This window comes from Carcharodon carcharias, chromosome 11 (assembly GCF_017639515.1).
Source record: "Carcharodon carcharias isolate sCarCar2 chromosome 11, sCarCar2.pri, whole genome shotgun sequence".
NCBI classification, from domain to species: Eukaryota; Metazoa; Chordata; class Chondrichthyes; order Lamniformes; family Lamnidae; genus Carcharodon; species Carcharodon carcharias.
In genome coordinates, this window is record NC_054477.1 from 61,013,976 (window position 1) to 61,035,789 (window position 21,814).

General features: G+C 40.5%; 1 protein-coding gene across 1 annotated transcript in view; it reads right to left on the bottom strand.

Moving 5' to 3' along the window:
- The window catches only part of ddx10 (DEAD (Asp-Glu-Ala-Asp) box polypeptide 10), a 274,853-nt gene that overhangs the window by 21,444 nt on the left and 231,595 nt on the right, over window positions 1–21,814 (bottom strand). Inside the window, exon 17 of the mRNA XM_041198686.1 lies at window positions 7,577–7,722. Within this exon, the coding sequence (XP_041054620.1) occupies window positions 7,577–7,722 (146 nt within the window). The remainder of the gene's footprint in view (window positions 1–7,576; window positions 7,723–21,814) is intronic.

The following is a 21,814-nucleotide window of genomic DNA, read 5'->3' on the forward strand; positions in this document are numbered from 1 at the left end:
ATATCCCTAATCAATTCCCTGAAGGGAAAAAAATCCCTCTCCCTTAAACAAAGAGAGTTCATCCCACCAGGATTAAATGGTTTTAAAAGTATTATTGTAACACGGGCTTTTATAAAGTCAGATAATAATGGTGACTCTTATAAATATAGTACAACTATCCAATGCTTTACAATCTCTGCCGTGGAAACTTTTCAGCCCGTTAAAATTTCTCAGTACCACAACCCTTGAGCTGTGCATGCCAGGAAAGAGGCAATTAAGCCAATAAGAATTTGCATGTATTTTAAAAATAAAACCAAGCAAACAAAATCATGTACAGTTAACTGAGATTCTTTTGAACAGAAACTGAGATAGATAACTAGAGGGTAAAATTCATTCCACATGCAACAAAAATGTGAAGCATTACGAGATGGTTTCTCAACCATGAAGAACTATAGGAACTATGATACAGCAGTAAACCCTGATGCACAAAGGTGATGTGCAACAAAATTGCTCATTTCATCTATATTTCAGTGAAAATATGTGTCGCAAAAATCCCAGCTGAAAAATATTTTATACATTCTTCATCTACTTGTCACTTATACTAACCAATTTAAGCATAAATGACATGGATGGCTTCTCAACATATTGCTGCTTTCAGCTTTGCTGCCATAGTTATGTTTTCAGGAAGAATGAGTGGGAAGTAACCCCATGACAGCAATTATGCGTGGTAAAGTGAATTGCATTTTAAAGATAACTGTGCAGAAGCGGACATGAAGCTACTGGAGACTGAGTCACAATGGTTTGCTTGAAATCAAACATCAGGATATACCAGTAACAATCCCACATTCACCTGGATGCTCCAATTTCTGCAAGTGCATTTAACTTATCCCATGTTTGTAGAATGTATCTCATTTTTAAAAATATATTTACAATTGAATAATTACCTGGATCCACTGAGAATCACGGGTAGGATGGCTGACAAAAAAAAACCTCTCAATCGCCATGGCAATTGAGGTTACAAGACTGGCAACCTAGGAAATTGGAATAACCAATAACTTATATTTATGTAACAACTTTTTAATATAACAAAACATCCCAAGGCACCTCACAGGACATTGCAAAGCAAAATATGACACCATGCCACATAAGGAGATATCAGGGCAGAGAACCAAAAGCATGGTCAAAGAGATAGGTCTTAAGAAGTGTCTTTAAGAAAGGAAGCGATGCTGAGGTTTAGGGAGGGAATTCCAGAGCTTAGGATCTAGGCACCTGAAGGCATGGCCACCAATTTGAGCTATGGTAGAGCAATTAAAATTGGGGATGCCCAAGAAGCAAGATTCAGAGGATTGCTGATATCTCAGAGCCAATGCTGATTATGGAGATAGAGAAAGGTGAGGCCATGGAGGGATTTGAAAACAAGGATGAGAATTTTAAAATAGAGGTATTGCTTAAATCGAAGCTTATGTAAGTTAGCAAGCACAGGGATGATAGTGCAACTCAGGATGCACACAGCAGAATTTTATATGACCTCAAGTTTACAGAGTGTAGAATGTGGGAGGCCAGCTAGCAGTGCATTAGAATAGTCAAATCTACAGGTAACAAAAACATGGATGAGACTTTTAGCAGCAGATGAGCTGAGGCAGAGTGAAGCCAGGCAATGTTAAGGAGGTAGAAATTGGCAGTTTTAGTGAAGGTACGTGTATAGCCATCAGTTAATTGTTAAGATGTTTCAAATTGATGCATACGATAACTCCTCATTCCTTGGATTGAGGTCAATGTTGGGTAAGAACCATTATTTTTCCAATTCTGTAGCGTTTTACCGCTAAACCCATTTGGAAATTATGATCTGTGTACTGTAGTTGGGGAGAAATATATATTGCAGGTACGAAGAGCCACCAGGTCCAAGGATTACGTAAAACAGCTTAAACATCTTTATGTTCTATCATCAGCTATAAACTTCATACAGCACAGGAGGTGACTATTTGGCCTATTGTGTCTGTGCTGGCTCTGCAAAGGAGCAATTCACCTAGTGCCACTCCCCCGCAGCCCTGCACATATTTTGTTTTCAGATAATAATCCAATTCCTTCTTGAATGCCTCGATTGAAACTGCCTCCACAACACTCTCAGGCAGTACATTCCAGATCCTAGCCATTCACTGCATGAAAAAGTTATTTCTTCATGTCACCAAAGCTTCTTTTGCTAAGAACTTAAATCTTTGCCCTCTTGTTCTGATCCTTCTGCCAATGGGAACAGTTTTTCCCCATTTACTATTACCAGACCCCTCATGATTTTGATTACCTCTATCAAATCTCCTCTCAACCTTTTCTCCAAGGAAAACAGTCACAACTTCTCCAATCTATGTAAATGAAATTCCTCATCCCTGGAACCATAAGAACCAGTCTTATCTGTACTCTCTCTAATGCCTTCACATCCTTCCTGAAGTGTGGTGCCCAGAACTGGACATAATACTCCAGGGAGGCTGAGCTGATAACATGATTTCCTTTCTTTTGTACTGTATGCCCCTATTAATAAAGCCTAGGATGCTGTATACTTTGTTAACCACTCTCTCAACCTGTCCTGTCACTTTCAGTGATTTATACACATATAAACCCAGGTCCCTCTGCTCCTGCATCCCCTTTAGAATTGTACCACTTATTTTATATTGTCTCTCTGCGTTCTTCTTACCAAACTGAATCACTTCACACTTCTCTGCATTAAATTTCATCTGCCACTTGTCCTCCCATTCCATCAACCTGTCTATATTCATCTGAAGTTCTACACTATCCTCCTCACAGTTCACAATGCTTTCAAGATACGTATTATCTGCAAATTTTGACATTTTGTCCTGTACACCAAGTTGTCGGTCATGAAAATATATCAGTAAGAGCAGTCCTAACACCGATACCTGGGGAACTCCACTATAAATTTGCTTCTAGCCCAAAAAACATTCATTAATCACTACCTTATCACTCAGCCAATTTACTAACCATGTTGCTACTGTCCCTTTTATTCCATGAGCTCTAATTTAGCTCACAAGTCTGTTGTGTGGCACTTTATTAAATGCTTTTTGGAAGTCTATGTACACCACATCAACAACGTTATCCTCATCAACCTTCTGTTATCTCATCAAAAAGCACAAGCAAGTTAATTAAACACAATATGCCCTTAACAAATCTGTGCTAGCTTTCCTTAATGAACCCGCATATGCCCAAGTGACTATTGATTTTGTCCTGAATTATCATTTCTAGAAGTTTCCCCATCACTGAGGTTAAGTGACCGGCCTGCAGTTGTCAGGCTTATCTTTACACCCTTCCTACATTATCTTTATCCAGGACATGGGAAGTGTCCTGGAGCTCCCACATAGCACAGGATGCGCACCCTACATGTAATTTAAAAAAGCTATTGATCCAAGCTTTCTGCCATGTCAGCTTGCTATAACACTCGTGATTGTAACGGTATGTATATAGAAAAATGGAGACAAACCCATAGCAACATTTTATAGAGCAGGGCTGGAAAATAGGCAAGTGCACTGCAAAACAAATAAAACAAGACATTTCTCCTCAACAATATGCACCTTACAAAACACAAACCTCAACAAAACTGACTAGTGTCCTGGAAAACAAGACATTGAGTGACACATGACCAAATAACTCTGAACTACCAAAGGCATTATTCTATGAAAACTATGAAAACTGAGAAGACACAAAATTCCTATCATGTCAAGGTCGGTAACCAATCCTGCCTGCAGAATATCAAGTCTCATAGAACAATGTCTGTGATAAGCCAAAATTCTGGATTAGCTGAACTTGCCCAAGCTGGTCATATGGTCTTGCCAACCAAGTGGATTAGACCACATAAGAGTGCAAAATCATGATGCGTTGGGCAAGCCATCATTTGGCATTAAAATCTCCCTGTGAAAGAACGTGCAACACCTGCAAGTATGGCTAAACCTGTGAGAAAGTTTGAAGGGCTGTCAATCGGAGAGAAGATGAAATTGATACAGCAAGTCGAAAACAGTGGTGCGAAGCAGAAAGCGGACATCATAAAGGAGTGGGAGATTCCGCCATCAAGTTTATTGACCATTATGAAACACAAGGTGAACATCTTGGACAAGCAAGCATTCTCTTCAGCAAGGAACAAGATGAAAATGGTCGCCTATCCTGATGTTGAAGAAGCTTTGCTAACATGGTTCAAGGCAGCCCGAGCAGAGAACATTTTTATCTCCAATCCAATCCTTTTACAAGATCAGGCCATTGTAAGGTGTGAAAAAATTGAATAAAGACTTTTGCACACATTCTGTTTTCATTTGGCATTTGAATTTGTTGTTTTTGACATAGATTGCATGTGTAGGCATATCGGGTTACATAGAGATTTGTGGGTGAATAGGGTCTCCTCAGCTATCTCAAACCTCTCCTTTACATAAGTTTGTGGGTGGAACCCTAGGACTTGGCTCATCAGGAGTTTACTGTATCTTGAATTTAACACACAGGGCTAGATTTAATACATCGGGAACCATGGCAGCTTGACCCACTTAATTGTGGAGATGCCTCACTCCACTCTCCTGGCCTCTGGTGTGTGCATGCTGCTCCCTCTGACAGCGCAAGGAGCTACCAGTCTCTTACTGGCCAACTGTCATTGGGCGGGACTTCTGCCACCAAGGATATCAATCATGGGGAAGGCCTGGAGGCCAGTTAAGTACCTGAAGGGCACTTGATTTATTTGTGAGAAATATTTTCAAAACCTAATTTTCTGCTGACCCTTAGGGCAGAATTTAATGCCCTCCTGGCTTTTTAACAGGGCAGGAGAATGATAGGCTGGGGATCCTGCCTCTGCCTGATTAAATATGGGGCAGGAAGGTTTGTGGACAGCCTCACCGCCCCAACGCCATTTGAAGCCTTTAAGTGGGCAGGGCAGTTGCTACACGTGAAGCCTGAAAAGCAAACCCTGTTGTGTTTGCATGTGGATTCCCAGGTGGATAGGGAGGGTCACTTGTTCTGATCGAGAGAAGGAAGACAGGGGACCCACAGAGAGCCACCCTCAGCCTTTCTTTCAGACCTGACTGCCTCCACCCCACAGCCATCACGTCCTCACTTAAGCTGGGCCTGGGTCCCTCACTGGTCCTGGGCGTCTGGTGGGTACATTGCCAGTAATTAACTACACCCACCGTGTGGCACTGCTCCCAAGGAAAGCTGCTGGCTCTGATTAGCCTGCAGTTCTCGAGAGGGGCAAGACTTCTGAACCCCGGAGCACTTGATCCCAGGAAAGGCCCACCACTGGCCACTTAATTCAGCAGGCCTTCCCCAAAGGAGGCAATCCAGGGCTCTTGCCGACTTTCTAGCTGGTGGGCAAATCCCCCTGCTGCCTGGACTAAATTCCGTCCTTAGTTTGCCTGATGATACTACTGATGTACACTGCACCTGCTCAGACTGCAAGATCTGCCTTCAGTGACTGCTCTGGTAAAATTATCAATTACAAATTCCATCTCTCAGACGTTGGGTAAAAATTTTAATGAAGGCACTAAAAGGCAGAAAAGGCAACTGAATGGAAAAATGTAATTGTTCTTATGAAGCATGAATTTTTAAAAAATTCTTATTTTAGACATTACAAATATCAGTTACCAAGAAATAGATCAGTGAACGAATTTTCTTTACGAAATGCATTTTGATTGCTTCAATTGAATCATCAACAATCCAGTTACATGCTATTTATTTGGATTTCCCACTATAAATGTTTGCATCATAAATATTGATGTAAAAATTGCTGCAGGAAGTAATAACAATGGACAGGAAATGCACACTATAAGCAAAAGTTGTCATTTAAATTAATTCTTTTGGAACAAAATGATTTTTTTTAATAAGTAGTCTAATTACTGCATAATCACACCATAAAAATACAGTGGGTCAGACACTTCCAATGGTGTAGTAAAACAGACTTTCAATTTGAATTTCATTCTTGATGGTCATTTAGAATCCAGGTTCATTAATAAATGAGTTTGGTTAGCTCTTGTCTAGTCACTAGAGGGTGCAGTTGCAGTGTTAAAATACAGAAGGCCCAGGACCCAACTGGCAGAGGATGACCTCATGTTTGTGGCTTTGGTAGTTCCATGAAATAGCGGTGGTACAGTCTACTCCAACAATCATGGATGGAGGAGCAACTGTCATAGGAGGAAGAGGTGTGGATCATAGGAGGGAGTATTGGGAATCAGATGTGGGCAGTGGTGAAGGAACAAAATGAAATTAAAAACACTAAACAGGAAAAATAAATGAGCCTAAAAGTACTTCATTGTGTTGTTTTAAACATCTTTTTACGATGCTCACAGTAAAAAGAACTATGTTTATCTGATCTACATTGCAAAGTTAAATAATTCTAAATGAAATGTACATCTCAACCTTCAAAGTGGTTTTAAGTGGTATGCTACCACCAAACATCAATCTTTTGCTTTCATATTAACATTACAGGTTCCAGGCACAATTTAGATCCTAATCAATCTAAATGAAGAAAAAAGTACACTGCTTAAGTATCAATAAAACATCTCGTTTAATAAGATACAAGAAAAAATGCATTTACAGCACTCAAGGAAAATGCATTCCATTATTAAATCAGCAATTCAAAATCCAAAGGCTGTGAAGCAAAGCACTTTGCAATTATCAAGTTGTAATTAATGTCAAATATGAAGTGCACATCTACTTGCATGACTGTCAGAATAGCTTTTGCAATGTGAGCTTTAAAAGAACAGGGACATGCAGTCAAGATAGGACATATGGTACATGAATGGTAAAGCTTCATCTACAACCACAGTTTCTTTATTTAAAGGCTTCCAACATTACAGGCAACATACTGTATTAATATCCAGCAGTCTAGAGAATTAGATTTGGCAATCCATTTTGACAATCATGAAAATAAATGCTGGCACATTATAATGAAAGAAAATCACACAAACTGGAAGGCAAAACTACCTTGTAGCTAATATTTCAAGAATAATCATGCCAGCATGACATAAGCGTTTTCCCATGAAGAGGCAGAGTGATAAATCAAGAAAACATTTACCAAAAAAACCAGAAACAAAATGGAACTGTCTTTTTTTTTGTATCAAGGAAAATATTTTTCAGTTATGGCTAAAACTGAAGAACATAGTACATAAAACACACATCTTCTGTATTTAGAAACATTGTTAAAAATTGTAATCTATGGTCCCATATCTTTGTTCCAGCTGTGAAGGTGCTCAATTACAATGCTGATCTCGAAGGTCATCACAGTGATTCCCATGGTTCCTAAAGTACACCATGGTCACAAATATACTTACCAGAACAATGCAATACTTTCCATTCCATATAGTGTGAAATGGGTCTTTCAATTTGGCATAAAGACACCAGAGACCGGTACAGCTAATACCAACCATAGCTCACGAAAAGTATGCAGCAGTGAAGTATTGTCATTTTCAGCACATTAGTCTTAACTCATTACTGGTATTCAGGGAACAGTTTCAAGTGAGTCATAATACAATTCTGTTTTTGTTCTACATTCTTTTATGTCAGGACTCTTCAGTACCTTGTGTGAAAGGAAAAAATGAGATTCCACTGCACAAAGTGAACTAACCTGTGATTGTCTTCAGCTTCAGAAATATCATGGCTATCATCCTCCTCAGAATCACTGTATTTATCAGGATCAGGAAGGTCAGCAGGGTCAAATTCATCTTCACCATCACTCTGATCAAGGTAAGCAATGGTTTCCTCTTCAGGTTGCTGAAATATCAAAAAGTAGTCTCATGATTATTTAACTAAATAAACCTCAACGTAATAGTTCTTTATATGAGGTGGCATCCATACAAAAGCTTCAGGAAATGTTCTCACTTTCAGTTTATCCCCACAATAACATCTATCCCATCTCACAGTAAAAGCTTATGGACAATAAAATTACATGCACTACTCTTAGATGTCTCCTGGTGTGGCTGGTAGCCAGTATGCATGAATCCTAACATCAAAATATTCTGAGGGATCCATTTTCCTTAATATAAGTGGCAAAGGTGAAGAGTATAATGTTTGGGGACGTATATAGGGAAGGCCCATGTGCTCAAATCTCTTCAATTGGTGAGCTGTTACAGTGCAGCTTATGGATCGTACACATTGCAGGAGAGATGAAATGTTTACATTAGTGAATAGGGAGCTCATCATGCAAGCTGCTTTCTCCTGGACAGTGTCAAGCTTTTTAAATGTTGTTGGAGCTGCATTCATTCAGGCAAGTGGAGTGTGCTCTATCAGACACCTGACTTTTGCTTTGTAGGCAGTGGATATTCTTTGGGGATTCAGGGTGCAAGTTACTTGCTGCACAATCCCAAGCCTCTGACCTGCTCCTGTAGCCACAATTTTATTATGGTCCAAGTTAGTTTCTGGGTCAATGGTAATGCCCAGGATATTGATAATGGGGATCGAGTGATGAACTAAATTTTCCCATGCAGTTTGCTAAATACAATACTAAGGCATTCGAGCAACAAAAGATAATAAAGATCAACGCAACATATTCTGCTGTTCTAAGAACTGCGATAGACTGTTGGTCTCCCTTCTGGAACCTGAATCACAGTTTTAAGAGCTGGAGGTCACATTTAAGATTGTTCATGGAAGGCAAAAGTGGGCAGGAAAGGGAGGGGGGGTTTGGGGTGTGAGGGAGGGGAGGGGGGGTTTTGGGTGTGAGGGAGAGGAGGGGAAGGGGGGTTGGGGTGTGAGGGAGGGGAGGGGCGGGGGGTTGGGGTGTGAGGGAGAGGAGGGGAGGGGGTTGGGGTGTGAGGGAGAGGAGGGGAGGGGGTGTTGGGGTGTGAGGGAGAGGGGGGAGGGGGGTTGGGGTGTGGGGGAGGGGAGGGGAAGGGGGTTGGGGTGTGAGGGAGGGGAGGGGAGGGGGGTTGGGGTGTGGGGGAGAGGAGGGGAGGGGGGTTGGGGTGTGAGGGAGGGGAGGGGAGGGGGGTTGGGGTGTGATGGAGGGGAGGGGAGGGGAGGGAGGTTGGGGTGTGAGGGAGGGGAGGGGAGGTGGGTTGGGGTGCGAGGGAGGGGAGGGGAGGGGGGTTAGGGTGTGAGGGAGGGGAGGGGAAGGGGGTTGGGGTGTGAGGGAGGGGAGGGGAAGGGGGGTTGGGGTGTGAGGGAGGGTAGGGGAGGGGGGGTTGGGATGTGAGGGAGGGGAGGGGGGTTGGGGTGTGAGGGAGGGGAGGGGAGGGGGGTTGGGGTGTGAGGGCGAAGAGGGGAGGGGGGTTGGGGTGTGATGGAGGGGAGGGGAGGGGAGGGAGGTTGGGGTGTGAGGGAGGGGAGGGGAGGTGGGTTGGGGTGCGAGGGAGGGGAGGGGAGGGGGGTTAGGGTGTGAGGGAGGGGAGGGGAAGGGGGTTGGGGTGTGAGGGAGGGGAGGGGAAGGGGGGTTGGGGTGTGAGGGAGGGTAGGGGAGGGGGGGTTGGGATGTGAGGGAGGGGAGGGGGGTTGGGGTGTGAGGGAGGGGAGGGGAGGGGGGTTGGGGTGTGAGGGCGAAGAGGGGAGGGGGGTTGGGGTGTGAGGGAGGGGAGGGGAGGGGGGGTTGGGTGTGAGGGCGAAGAGGGGAGGGGCGCTTGGGGTGTGAGGGAGAGGAGGGGAGGGGTGTTGGGGTGTGAGGGAGGGGAGGGGGCGCGATGTGAGGGAGAAGAGTGGGTACAGAGTGATGGTTACAGACGGCGCGTGCGAAGACGGACGGTGGGAGGGAGCATACAGGGCGAGCGAGGGAAAGAGAGGTGAGGGAGGGAGATGGGGAGGGCGGACAGAGAGCATGGGGTGACGGAGGAAGTAGGGGTTGGTGGATGGACAGAGCAGGGTGAGGGAGGAGGAGAGCAGGGCATGAGAATAGTTTAAGACGGTGTAAGATATAATTAAACAGAAGAATAAAAATGTGCAATAAATTCTGTATGGTAAGCACAATGCTAGCAGTACTACTTTGAGACTCACAATATGTATATTTTCTTCCATAACAAATAAAGGCACCATGCCATTTTCAGTGCTTATTTAAAATATGAAGTATGTGAGGTCATTTGCATTACAATTGTTTCCAATAAATGTCTCTGGGTTCTTCAAACTGAAATCACATGATACATTTGTAATTTGATTGGGCCCATAGGGTTGGATTAAACAGAAAATATTACAAATTCTTTTTTCAGAAGGAAATTACTCAGTTCAATAAACATTGGAGAAATTGCAATTCAAGGAAAAGAAAAGAGTGAATCTTCTTCTATCTGTTATCCTCATTAGACATCAGCCTGATAGATATTGTGCAAGAAAAAAAAAATCCCAATTATCGGACATATGATGTAAAAACCAAAAAATGCTTAAAAAAAATGAATAGCTGATTGATCAGTATCTGAAAGTGAAAAACTTTGAAGTCCAGATTTGATGAAAATAAACATGCAAAATATTAACATTTCATTCTCTTTCAGATGCTAAATCATCTACTGCAGCCCATTTTAGTAATCCAGGTGGCCTTATACAAATGAGTTAATATCAAAAGCTCAGAATAAGTTATGATCTACCCATGAGAAGTAGGATATCCTGCATATAACATCCTTCTTGATTCTCCAATGAGGTGCCTGTCAGCTTTGTAACTAAGATTTTCCATTAAAAAGAGAGGAAAACCATATGTGACTAGTTGGTCAATTTAAAAATAGGTTAAAACAAATCTTCTGCTTTAGTTGTGTCGGCATCCACCAACATTTATATGGGTAGCGCTAGCTAAAGCAGGCATGACCTGCTGAGGTAGTAATCCTGATAATGAAAATTCATAAATGAAAGTAATTGAAAGATGATCTTGAGGGTTTCCAGTGATGGGGCTGTGACTATTTCTTTGGCAGCTTGTTCCATTGTGGGATTGTCTTGGGCAGAAAGATTGTTGAAACAAATGATCTTTGGTAGTTTGTGTGGATGGCTACCTCACGTTTTGTCATTACCAGAGGGCAGCAGGTACTTGTTTCACATCGTTTATAGTAATAGTTCTTGATACAAACTGATGGTACTTCCTGCACCCAGTACCAGAATTGGCATGCTATGACCTGACCCAGCCTTTATGATCCATGTAATTCATCGCAATCCTTAATGCATGGCTTCACACAATAGTATCGCATCACGACAGTGATGTAATACTATTAGATGAACTACTTAATAGTCACCTCATTCAAATGATTGCTTTAGGACTGTCTTTGATTATGCCCATTTGCTTGGCTATAGAAGATGACAAAGTTGGAGCAGCATAATTAATGTGGAAGATGTAATATTCTTAGGGTGATGAATAATAGCTTTCATGTGAAACTTTTCAACTTATGATATGAAAGACACAAAATCATTCTCCACATGTTACACAAATGGAGCGGGACGAGTTCACAAGAAACAACAGTAAGTTTAAGAAAGGGAGTACAAGTAACTGCCATAGAGATCACAGAAATATCAACACATACCACTGATGCTGCAGAATGACTTTTCCACAGAAGACATTTTCACTTGAATCTAGCATTCTTTTATTATGGTTGAAATAGAGTACACTCAGCTCGACGGGAGCGTTTAATGATTAAAAATGTTTTTAAATTCTGCTACAAGCAGGATCCTGGGAACACAGTTTGACATACTGAGAGCAGCAAAGCACAGATGAAATCAGTGATCTTCAGCTCTAAGTACTTTTAGAACTAATACACTTTGGATATTTAGAAATGGGTTGAACACTTGTCTTCTATCCATTATTTGTTATAGTTTGTGCCAATTTGAGAATCAGAGAAGATAATATGGATTCCTTTTTAATAGGTGTGAATTGTGTAATACTTGTATACACCAAAAACTATTAAGACACATTAAGTATTAAGTATGCAGCGAACTTTATGCCGCATACATGACAGTGATCAGTGACACAAAAAGACACCCATCTAGAATTATCAAGACATTCATATTTATTTCAAAATGTACTCTTTCTACAGGTACAAATGATAACTAAGATAACCTAATTGCAAATGAAAATAGTTGTCCCAATCACACTGTTATGTGCAAACTGTTACCGATCATGGATGAACAATTGGTCCAGATTTTACAGTCAATGCCAAAGCTGCAGCACTCACTGCTAGCGTCAAAGATAGCTGCCCACAAAGATGTAGTGATTTTTTTTTTTGGTGTGAATTTCACCTTTTCAGATATTAGTTTGAGTCCAGTGTCAAATTAAGGGGATCTCCCAGCTTCCAGCAACAGTGATGTCATCAAACTAGATAAAAAGTCAATAACGTTGAAGTATTCTCACAGATAGCGAACCAGGAAGTAAAATGTAAAATGCACCGACTATTCTTCACTTCTAATTAAATTTTAGAGGGGAATAAATGATTGGGACACACACATAGGATTAACAAAGAAGCTGAAATATCATAAACCAACATAGGGAAAAAAATAAAATAAAATGTGGATCTTTTGAAATCATAATGGACAAATTTGGCATTCCACACATATAGAATTAGTTTCTCGAGGCCAGTGAGGGTATTCAGTAGTAATTATGAATTTAGTGCCCCATTAAAAACACAGTTACACCTCATTCAATGAAGTACAACTTTTCCACAGGTTTTTACAAAAAGAGTTAAAAGTCCAAACAGGGAAAAATCTCACCAGTTCAGAACTTCCGTATTTCCACATTTAACTATGCATGCATGGGCTCAGTGAAGTAGTGATAATGAATGCTGATAGTTTTGGTGGCATTACTGCCCCAAAATCCGGGCCACATTCTTGTCTAATTGGTCTCAGCAGAATTTTAAAACCGGAATTGTTTCAAACTCTTAAGTTTCAAAAATAAATATACAGTCATATTGCAGTGACGGATCATACTGCTAGGGTAGAATGTGACTAACTATCCACAGGTTCAGGAATGATTTCAAAGCTGCCTGTGTGAAAAAATTTTCTCCAAATCCCTTACTTGCAATAAGCGACTTAAATCAAGACTTCTGGCAGAAGAGTTGCCAGCCCATCTCGTTTGTCACTGTTGGGATATACAGACACTGTGATACTACAGGCAATGTAGTGTGACATCAGCAGCTGAGAAACTAAGTTATCTGCTCCAAAGGCCAATTAACATTGCTGATTTTCTTTAACTACCAAAGGATGCTTGATGTAAAGGATTAGTCAAGTATGAAAGGAATGAATTTAACTGCTTTTACCAGATTCTGATTTAGAAAATATAGAATCGCCCCTGGGGTAACATAATGATCTTGTCAGATAGTTCATTGAAAAATATGTTGCCCTACAGCAGAAAATTGGATAGTAAAGTAATCCTGTGCAAGCAATGTCCAAATTCTAATCTTGTTGCAACTTTTTAAAAAATGATTTACCTTTCCTTCAGCTTTTGGGGGCAAAAATTATATTTTGTTCTAATTTAAAAGGCATTTCTTCCACATCTTTTGAAACTTCACACCATACACTCATGTCTAGTTGAGAACAGGTAGCTGACAAATTCTTAGCCTCTGGCAATGTTGCTTAAACCAATTCCTAGCAAATGTAATATATATATATATATATATATATATCTAAATAATATATGAGAATGAGTCCAGCAGACTTGGGCTTAGTGCATCCACCTACTGCACCAATAGGTACATTTAAGGGAAAGCTATATAAGTACTTGAGGGAGAAAAGAATAAAAGGATATACTGATAGGGGGAAATCAAATAAGGTGGAAGGAGACTCTTGTGAAGCATAATCACCAGCATAAGCCAAGAGGGCCAAATGGCATGTTTCTGTACTGTAAATTCTACATAACATTGTGAAATCAATGAACTACAAACCATGGAAACAGGCTGTTTTTAAAACACTGGACTTCTAATTTCGGCATAGACTAGAAGGGCCGAAGGCCTGTTTTCTGTGCTGTAGTGTTCTATGGTTCTATAATGACACTTTCAATACTTTAGCAGAATGTAAGTTGATATTAAATAAAAAAACTCGATGCTGGAAATACTCAGCAGGTCACACAGCATCTGTGGAGAGGAACAGAATTAATGTTTCAGGTCGATAAAATAACTGTTTCTCTTTAGAGATGCTGCTTGATCTGCTGAGTATTTTCAGCATTTTCTGTTTTTATTTCAGATTTCCAGCATTTACATTATTTTTACTTTGGTATTGTCGTAGACTGATGTTATTTGCAATCCTTTTATTATTACAAATATCAACTCACATTTTCTAAACAAAGGGCACATTTTTACATTTTCTGCATGAAAACATTCTATCTTCCAACTTATTTTCAGAATGAGCCGACATCAGCCACCAATAAGAGTCATGAGGCATATTCTAGTCAGAGTCTAATTGTAAATCCTGCTTGTCGAAACATCAAATCAGATTCCATATTAAAAACAAACTATGGCTTCTGTGACTCTGTCAAAAATTTGCTTTATGATGCTCCCTTGAGACATTATATTATGTTACAGGGGCTACACACAAGTTGTTGAAAAGCAGAATATTGCAAATGCTGGAAATCAGAAATAAAAACAGAAAATGTTGAAGAAAAACTCAGGTCACGCAGCATCTATGAAGAGAGAGAAAAACAATGTTTCAGATCTGTAAACTTTCATCTGAACTGGGAAAAGGTCACAGACCTGAAATGTTAACTCCGTTTCTCTCTCTACACAGATGCTGCCTAATCTGCTGGGTTTTTTTACCCAGGGTTTTCTGATTTTAAACACAAGTTGCTGTTGGTGCACTCAAGTAATTTGAAGCTTCAAAAAAAAGTACAAAGGATTAAAATAATGGGCTGGATTTTATGGTTTCTGGTCGGGCATTGGAGGCAGAATGGAAACTGAATGGTTTGCTTGCTCCCACCCTGCCATCTCAGCAAGGTGCCGCCTCCCCCAGCAAGGCGGCCAATTAGCAGTGTGAAAGGGAAGGGGAGCACCTTACTTCTTAAGGTAGGCTCAAAACAGTGAATAAGTGAAGTCAAAAAACATACAAATGTTGCCACCTTCACCAGCAGATCCTGCTGCTACATACAGCCATGGTCCTGTTCTAAGTCCTTATCTTCCATTTTGTGCCGCCTCCTCATACCTGGCATAAAGCACTCACTAACGTTTTCTCGTACGACACTTGAAAAATGGGATTGGGCAATGAAAAATTGCACAGAATTGGCTCTTTAAAAAGCTTAATAGCTTTTTAATTGGATATTTCAAAATGGCAGGTAGGCTTCAGATTTCTGTGCCCGCTCACCTTCCTTAATATCGGAGACTGGCGTTGACGACCTAGCATTGTCAACCTGATGTCATCATGCCTTAATTTTACTTACATGCAGGCTGGAGGGAATTGCAAGATTTACAGCTGTGAAAAAATACATCCACCCAAATCTTTCTGCACTTCTGAGAAAGCAAATTAAAAATGTGGACCAGGGTGCTCTCTGATTTGGAGACAGGCACATACTTCAGTCGCAAATTCCACAAGTGCAAATAACCTTGACAAGATAGCAACACAATCTCTTGAAAAGACTGAATTAAACTGTCGAATTAGATGGGATTTTGAGTTCAAGATTCTATATAATGAGTCATCATAGTCTACAAGCTCAAACCTTTATTTTAAAATAAAACATTGCTCACAGGCAGATTTCAACTGTGACAAAAATAGAACTATTGGCCTGTTAGGCAGATTTATATATTGTATGTGTATTTTAAAAAGCCCTTGGCCAAGTTCTTAAAATAAAATGGTTGCTTGGAGATGGTTGGACTGTTTTATAGGTCTAGAGGTGTGGTCAAGTTAAAAGCTATCTTTGATAGAATTTAAATTACTCCTTTCCTATTTCAGTAATGAGGAACATTGTTGCTGTGCCTTGTGGTGCTAACCTCCTTATCTCATTACTTGATAAGGTGAAAAGACTTAAAATTTTCTTTCCCTTATCTTCTTCATTGAATTTCTTTGAGTTGCCATGATCTGGAATACACTGCCTCAAAAGGCGGTGGAAGCAAATACAATAGTAGCCTTCAAATGGGAAGTAGATATATACTTGAAAAAGAAAGACATTGTGCCACAATGAGGGAAAACCAGGTGAGTGGGCCTATTTGGATAACTTTTTCAAAGAGCCAGCACAGTCAAAATGGGATGAATGGCCTTCCTTGTGGGCTGTATGATGTTATGAAATTACTTGAAAATCAAAGAGGAAAGGTATGTCTGGAATACAGATATCCTAGTGCTCCTCAGATTCTGTTTGTCATATCATAAAGGTTGGAGTTATAGAACTCTGTAATGTATGGTTACGGTTTTCCCAATAGGGATGGTGCATCTCCAAGAATTTCCCAAAAAAGCTTAAGCACACGACAGATTCTTAAAAAGTCAACATAGTTGAACGTAGTGTAAGTTAATGATTGGGTTGGATGGTACCTTGCTATGCATTTTTTGTGAATTGTTTTTATTTGAACATAAATCTTGACAATATTTTAGTCTGTACAATGTGGACTCATGTTATGAATATTTTCTGCTTTCCAAGTGTAGTGTACATCCCTTGTGTTCTCCAGTAATTGATTTAACTGGGTTTAAATGTTAAACAAAGGCTTTAACTCAGTACAGCACTGAGTTCAGATCATAGGAGACACCATCTACTGAAAACTGTCTTTAAATTATTTACATGAGAGAAGAGATGTTGGAGAAAGCTCAGGCTGCAATATCCAGAGTTGATATGATCATTAATCTAGAAACAAAAATTTAAAAATATAACTGCTGCTCAATCACCTGCACTGCTTATTTTCATGTCAGAGAAAAGTTAAGCCAACATTTAAACTTGGCTTGTGTCAGGTCTTTCTGGCAGAAGTTGCAACCTAAGGAGATAAATAAACAGCACATTCATCTAAGTGTCTAAGCTGCCTGCAACAAGAGAAAGATGCCGAACACTACAAAGCAGGCTCCGGAGAGCCCAAATGCTTTCCTCTGTTGGTCTGAATAGGCCCTCGGGGACACAGAATTTATGAAGAGGATATGGTTCACATCAGGCTTTTACGAGGAGCACCAAGATTTGGCTTGATCATCTTCATGGCAAAATTATGCCTCAAGAATTCTTGGTCCAGATTTTATGGTCAGGGGCAAACCAAGGACGTTGACCTTGAAGAAAGCCTCTCTTGAGCCTTAATTCTCTTGACACGCAATTGATTGTAACTTCGTTTAATGACAATTCCAGTGCGGAGTTACAGTGATCTCATCTAGTTCCTATCATATTAGAATTTCCCACAAACTGCCAACCAGGAACTGAAAAGCACTAATACACTGGGGCAGCTATAACATGGTCTGCTATAGTGTGGAGCTTGGTATAATGCAGGCCCATCTGGGACCCCAAAATTTTCATTTAAATTTATCTTTGCACTCATCATTGCCACTTTTCATTTGTTTATGTATTTTATTTATTTTTAGTGGATACAATTGTAGGCTTAAGGGTCTCCTGGTTTGAGTTACATATAAATCAATCTTTACTGCCGCTTTGCAGGTGAGGTGACTGAAAACTTGTGTTCAGGAATTAGCATGAATACTCACAGCTGTGCTGTGCTGTTGCAGCTTCTGCCAGAAAGACCTGACACAAGCCAAGTTTAAAATGTTGGCTTAACTTTTCTCTAACATGAAAATAAGCAGTGCAGGTGATTGAGCAACAGTTATATTTTTAAGTAGTGTTTCTAGATTAATGATCATGTCAACTCTGGATATTGCAATCTGAGTTTTCTCCAACATCTCTTCTCTCATGTAAATCATTTAAAGACAGTTTTCAGTAGATGGTGTCTCCTATGATCCGAACTCTGTGCTGTACTGAGTTAAAGCTTTTGTTTAACATTTAAATCCAGTTAAATCATTTACTGGGGAGCACAAGGGATGTACACTACATTTGGAAGGCAGAAAATATTCATAACATGAGTCCACATTGTACAGAATAAAATATTGTCAAGATTTATGTTTTCAAAATCACTTCAAAAGCAAAAGCTTGTTTTATCTGAAAATTGTGTCTCCTTTTTGCTGTTGGTCAAATGGCTCCTCTCCACCCAATCACTTTTACTATAAAGACTGAATTGTACAATACTCTCATATCCAAAGAGATTCCTGTAGTTTATAAGGAGGAATACACAAACTGGGTAGAGCAGCAAACATTACAAACCCGCTGTATGAAGAGTTTGGGATTCTAATGTTTTCTTTCCCCCAGCCTAAAATACCACCTGTGTCTTCAAAATCTCACCTAGGATAAACATAACTCGATAAAGTTTTAACACAGTCATACCTATAATGCAATATCGAGGTGTAGACCCTGTGGACCGCATGATAATGGGGCCCCAGTGTAATCTAATCAGTTTTTAAAATTTTATCATGAGCAAAATGAAGATTTTGACATACACATGCCATTAAGGTAGAAGCTGAACTATCATTAATTTCTTTAGTTTGTTCAAGAATCTAGAGCTTAATAACAATGGTGGCATTAACAACATCCCACAAATATAACATTTTCAGGGCCAGGTCAGTTGTTCAGCAGTAGTTATTATTTAGATCTTTATTAAAAACCCAGTTACAGCTCATTGAATAAGGTTTAGCTTTTTATGATGAAAGCAAAATACTGCAGATGCTGGAAAACTGAAATAAAACAAAAAATGCTGGAAAAACTTAGCAGGTCTGGCAGCATTTGTGGAGAGAGAAACAGAGTTAATGTTTCGAGCCCATGTGACTCTTCCGAAGCAGTCCATGTCCAAATGCCGCAAAACCTGGATAATATCTAGGCTTGGGCCAACAAGTGGGAAGTAACATTCGTGCCACACAAAAGCCAGGCAATGACCATCTCTAACAAGAAATATCTAAGCATCACCCCTTGATGTTCAATGGCATTACCATCACTGAATCCTCACTATCAACATCCTGGAGGTTACCATTGACCAGAAACTGAACTGGACTAGCCATATAAATACTGTGGCTACAACAGAGATCAGGGGCTAGGAATCCTGCAACGAGTAACTCACCTCCTGACTTCCCAAAGCCTGTCCACCATCTACAAGGCACAAGTCACAAATGTGATGGGATACTCCCCACTTGCCTGGATGAGTACAGCTCCTAGAGTACTCAAGAAGCTTGACACAGTACTGGACAAAGCAGCCTGTTTGATTGGCACCAAATCCACAAATATTCACTCCCTCCACCACCGGTGCACAGTAGCAGCAATGCGTATCATGTACAAAATGCACTGCAGGAATTCACCAAGGCTCCTTAGACACCACCTTCCAAACCCACGACCACTAGCATCTAGAAGGACAAGGGCAGCAGATAGAAGGGAACACCACCACCTGGAAGTTCCCCTCCAAACCACTCACCATTCTGACTTGCAAATATGTGGTCCCAACTGTCACTGGGTCAAAATCCTGGAACTCATTCCCTAACAGCACTATGGGTGTACCTACACCATATGGACTGCAGCGTTTCAAGGCAGCAGCTCACCACCGCCTTCTCGAGGGCAGCTAGGACAGGCAATAAATGCTGGCCCAGCCAGCAATGCCCACGTCCCTTAACATCCCTTTTGCACCATTTGTTTAATGCACGATTCCTATTTATTTAAAAAAAAACACATGATAATACTTGATGCAATGGATTTGTGCCCAGGGATTACTAAAAAGACATTAAAAGGTTCAAATAGAAACAGTTTTTCATGCTCCATTTGCTTATTTCACTGCTATAGAATTTTTTCATAACATTTCCAAGGCTGTGTGTTGATAACACTAACCAGGAAGAAAGCCATTGAAACATTCTCAGAAACGAAAAAAACTCAATGCAAATATCACTATGCAATATCAGGAAATCATAAAGGTGCAGCAATGTTCAATCACTTGGAAAAGCAGATGGCAGGAACGGACCTGCATCAGAGCATGGACCCAGCTAGGTGCCATATTGAAGGGAAGAGGGAATCTAGAGCAGTGCTGAAGGTATTGTGGGTTCATGGTTGACGTGGAGGAGGGCAAGCATAGGAACATGACTTTTAGGGGATGTGCAGAGCATGAAATTAGAATGGGAGTGGAAGATGAGAAGAATATCAACCTTATTTGGGGAAATAAGGAACATAAATGCCATTTTGAACTAGGTGAAAAGCCAGGAAAATATAATCTTAAACTGAGGATGGGTGCAGTGGTTAAAAATTGCCAAAGCATCAAAGGGACATGAAATGGTTAATAAATCCTGGGCTTTCCTCAATAAGTGATAATCGCAGCAGGATATAGTATAATGATTGTTTAGTAAAAGCAAATGTTTGCACATAATTATACACAGAACATTACAGCATAGCCACATCAAGTGTATTAATAGCCACATAATCTAATCCCACTCTTCTGCCAATTTCCCATTCAGTTAAAATTATTTTTGCAATCAATTTGAATTCCCTTTTAAAATAATTTATGAACAGTCCGGGAACAAGTTTGTAGTAGAGAATAACAGATTCTTATCACCCTCTGCATAAAGAATTTTCTATTTTTATTTTAAGTAATCTCAAAAAAAAGATTTTAATAAGATTTGTGCCATCTAGTTACCATCTCGCTGACCAACAGAAACATTCTATCAAGGTTGGAAATCTAAATCTGATTACATTACCTAGCATTAGTGAAAAAAGCTTCAACTTCTCAAGTCTCTCTTTATAAAATCTTCATTTAAAAACAGCGGATAAAGATGCAGTAAAGATTCCACAGGATATGGCCAAGAATAAGGAGTTGGATGTTTCGCTTCATAATTGTAATTCCTCAACCTTGGCAGCATCCCACCCACACCCCACGTTACTCACCTGTGGCCCAGTCTCTCCACAATCCTAGGACTCCATCACATGTCCTTCCGGCAGCAGCCGTGGTCTCCCTAGTGACGCTGCTGAGCACAAGAGCTGCTGGCCTAGGTAAGATCTCCACCCCGAGGTCTCGATTCCAGGGGAATGCCTGCCACCGGCCTCCCCACTGCCTGGCTGGCTTGTGGTTCGGCGGGCCTCCCAGAAAAGAGGCAGCGCAGGTCTCTTGCCAGCTCTCCAGCCAGTAGGTGAGACCCCCACTGCCTCAACATGATTTGGCCTTATGCCTCTACCTGTTTATGGCCTCATCTATTTAGGATGCCACCTTCAATGTCCACTGTATCTGTTCACCAAAACCTTTCTGCTCTTCTACTCCATGTAAAACCCTATCAGTTTAGGTGTACTAAATCTCTTTTACAAATTTCAATAGTATTCTCTGGAACTTCTAAATCCAGATTACTCATATGCCTACAAAGTAAATACAAGACTGGCCAACAAATCCTTGTGAAACACTTTGCCACTTTGTGGCAGGAAACAGAGGGTGATGGTCGAGGAGTATTTTTGTGACTGGGTATCTGTGTCCAGTGGGGTTCCACAGGGATCGGTGTTGGGTCCCTTGATGTTTGTAGTATATATAAATGATTATTCCCCACAATTCCATGTAACATTTTTGCCACAAATCTCAAATGATGCCTCGTCAAATGTTTCTTTTGAAAATCCATACAAACTACATCCATTGTGTTTCTTGTATCTATTCTCCATTATTTTTAGAAGAAACTTTCAAGGAACAAATCTGAGCTTAGCATAGACATCTCTCGGGCTCAGTGGCATCAGTGGGCTCTCTTATGCGATCAGGGTGCTTTATTTTTATAGGATCTGACAGTGCCCTAGATCTACTTATTTATTAACATCCCCGTGCAATTTGATCTGAATATCTGCCTTTATTGTATGCATCTCCTTCATATCTCAGGCGGTTGACAGTTAAAATAGGAATGGTGAAGCTTAGTTTGAATCATTAAGCTGCTCTATTCCACAGTAAACATACAGGACAATAGTTGTAATTAGGCTCACATCATTCAATTG